The sequence below is a fragment of the Episyrphus balteatus genome, chromosome 1, assembly GCF_945859705.1.
Source record: "Episyrphus balteatus chromosome 1, idEpiBalt1.1, whole genome shotgun sequence".
NCBI classification, from domain to species: Eukaryota; Metazoa; Arthropoda; class Insecta; order Diptera; family Syrphidae; genus Episyrphus; species Episyrphus balteatus.
Window position 1 is genome coordinate 61344366 of NC_079134.1, and position 3045 is coordinate 61347410.

The 3045-nt window shown below is 30.7% G+C and overlaps 1 protein-coding gene across 1 annotated transcript; it reads left to right on the forward strand.

Moving 5' to 3' along the window:
- Positions 1-1042: 1042 nt before the first annotated feature.
- LOC129905148 (probable serine/threonine-protein kinase DDB_G0278845) lies at positions 1043-2238 on the forward strand. Its single transcript, XM_055980555.1, has 2 exons — positions 1043-1575; positions 1683-2238. The coding sequence occupies exons 1-2, from the start codon at positions 1043-1045 to the stop codon at positions 2236-2238; spliced, it is 1089 nt and encodes a 362-aa protein (XP_055836530.1).
- Positions 2239-3045: the final 807 nt, after the last annotated feature.

Below are 3045 nucleotides of genomic sequence, written 5' to 3' on the forward strand. Positions count from 1 at the left end.
TAAATTTAAAAAAAAAAATAAAAAGAATCATAAACTAAGACTTTTGAAAAACAATCAAAGAAAAGAAGAAAAATAAAAGTGGATTCAGTGAATTAACCCACCAACAATCATCTCAACAAAATCAGCTCATCTCTAAATCAACAATCATCTCAACAAAATCAGCTCATCTCTAAATCAACAATCATCTCAACAAAATCAGCTCATCTCTAAATCAACAATCATCAAAACAAAATCACCTCACCTCTTAAGCAACAATCAACTAAATTTTCAACAACAAGGTTTAACTTTGATTATTATTATTTTTATTATTTTTATCATTATTATTACTATTTCTATTATTATTAATCCATTTGATTTTTTTTTTATATATAATTATGACCTATATTAAATATTCTTTTACTATTCAAATAACATGTCTAATACAGGAAATTTAGATGAAAATATTTTAGAAGAAAATAACGAGATAGCAAAACACATAGAAGATTTAAGAGAAAGAAGTAGTCAAATTTCCGATATATTAGGAAATTTTTTCTCAGAAAGAACAGATAATAATAAAGAAAAAATGCTAACATTAAATATAGATCCATTAAAATACATCTCAAAACTCCCTGATTTCAACGGAGATTATAGAGAACTACAAAATTTTATAGATTTGGTAGACAAGATCCACCCTGTTTTGGTCAAATATGATCAACTCTCTCAAAGTATCTTTTCTGATTACTTAAAATCAAAAGTAAAAGGTAAAGCGAGGGAAGTACTAGAGATAAACTCTCATATAACTTCATGGCCTGACATAAAGGCAACACTTATTAGCAACTTCGGTGACAGACTTACACTCGAGGAGCTATTTGACGAACTTAGGTCCGTCCAATTTAAAACAAACAGCGTAGACTTCTTTAATGAAATAAAAACTACTTTGAGACGATTAAATATAAAAACAAAACTTATTTTTGAAAAAGAAGATCATACAATAATCGAAACAAACATAGAAAATAATAAACATTCCGCTCTAGTTATTTTTAGAAATAAAATTCCCGAACCAATGCGTTCACTGATATGTTGCAGGAATCCGCAAAGCTTAGAAAGTGCAATCACTATTCTACATGAGTGTGGATACGCACATTATAATCCTTATAATAAATCCCTTACTCCTAAACTTAATACACAACAACATAAAGACACTGACACTGCTATACAAAAGAAAAGACCAATGAACCCAAACACATCTTGGCAACCTAGATCATTTAACCACCAATATATGAACCCATCATTTGAGTCTTATAGACCAAACAATTTTAATACATCGTGGCAACCTAGAACAACAAATAATAATTATATAAAGCCCCCATTCGATCACTATCGATCAAATAATACTAGTTATAATGCAAATAGGCAACCTAATAATAATAACTACATAAAACCACCGTTTGAGCATAATCGACCCCATCCAAATAACTATAATAATACCCAGCACTACAACAGTAACAATCAGAATCAAAACCCTTTCAGGAATTCTAACAATTCAAATAATCGTAACACTCAAGAACCTATGGAAATAGGACTTGCTCAAAGAAGGCAAGATACTAATCAAAAAAATCAAAACTATAATATAGAACCCTCAAATTTTCACTTACTAGCCTCGGATACAACCTACCCTATATAATAGTGTCATCTAAAACTAGACCATTAAAGTTTATAATCGATACTGGAGCCACCCATTCAATTATAAACCCAGAAATATGCCACCCTAAATGGCATATTGATTTAGAAGAACCACTTAATCTTAAGACACTCAGTCACAATATTAAAATAAATAAAAAGGCACAGATTCCTCTATTTAGCGAATTAGGTGACAGCAACATAAGAACAGAATTCTTAATTTGTCAATTCCATACCGAATTTGACGGATTAATAGGAAATAACATATTGACACCTTTAGAAGTAAATATAGACTATAAAAATAAATTGATAAAAACAAAAGACAAAATCATAGAATTGCATTTTAATAATAAAGTCCCTACATCAGTTAAACTTACCGAAATAGATGTACCTGTTAAACAAGAAAAAGGACTGGGATATATAAATGAAACCATATTAGGAGATAACTTAATAATAAAAGAAGGAATTTATAATATAGACAATTATGTCATGATTGCAAATGCAGAGGTAATTGGAAGTAACACAGATTTGAAGAAAATACTAAACTATCGTTTACAAATGCTATTAAACATAGAATAAGAACGACAGATAACATTCCTATCCAGAGTAGAACATATCGCTACCCCTATATACATAAGGAAGAAGTTAATAGGCAAATCCAAGAAATGTTGGATAGCAAAATAATTAGGCACAGTAATTCTCCATATTCAGCCCCCATTTGGATCGTCCCTAAGAAGGTTGACGCCAGCGGAAAATCAAAGTGGAGAATGGTGATCGATTACAGAAAACTTAATCAAGTAACTGTAGATGACAAATATCCGATCCCGAATATTGACGAAATTTTAGAAAAACTTGGCAGAAGTCAATACTTCACCACACTGGATCTTGCAAAGGGATTTCATCAGATTGAAATTCACGAAGATGATATTCATAAAACTGCTTTTAGCGTCGAAAATGGCCACTATGAGTTTCTCCGTATGCCATTCGGTTTAAAAACAGCTCCAGCCACGTTTCAGAGGCTGATGAATGAAGCGTTAGGTGATTATATAAATAAAATCTGTCTCGTGTATATGGATGATGTAATTGTGTTCTCTACTTCATTACAAGAACACATTGATTCATTAAAGAAAATATTCAAACGCCTAAGAGAAGTAAATTTAAAAGTACAAATGGACAAATCGGAATTTCTTAAGAAAGAAACCGAATTTCTTGGCCATGTTGTTACCCCTGAAGGCATAAAACCCAATCCAAAAAAGATTGAGTGCATAAAGAAATATCCCATACCAAAAACCGCTAAAGAAATTAAACAATTTCTAGGTTTAACCGGTTACTACCGGAAATTTATTAAAGATTATTCTAAGATTGCTAAACCTATGACATTATATT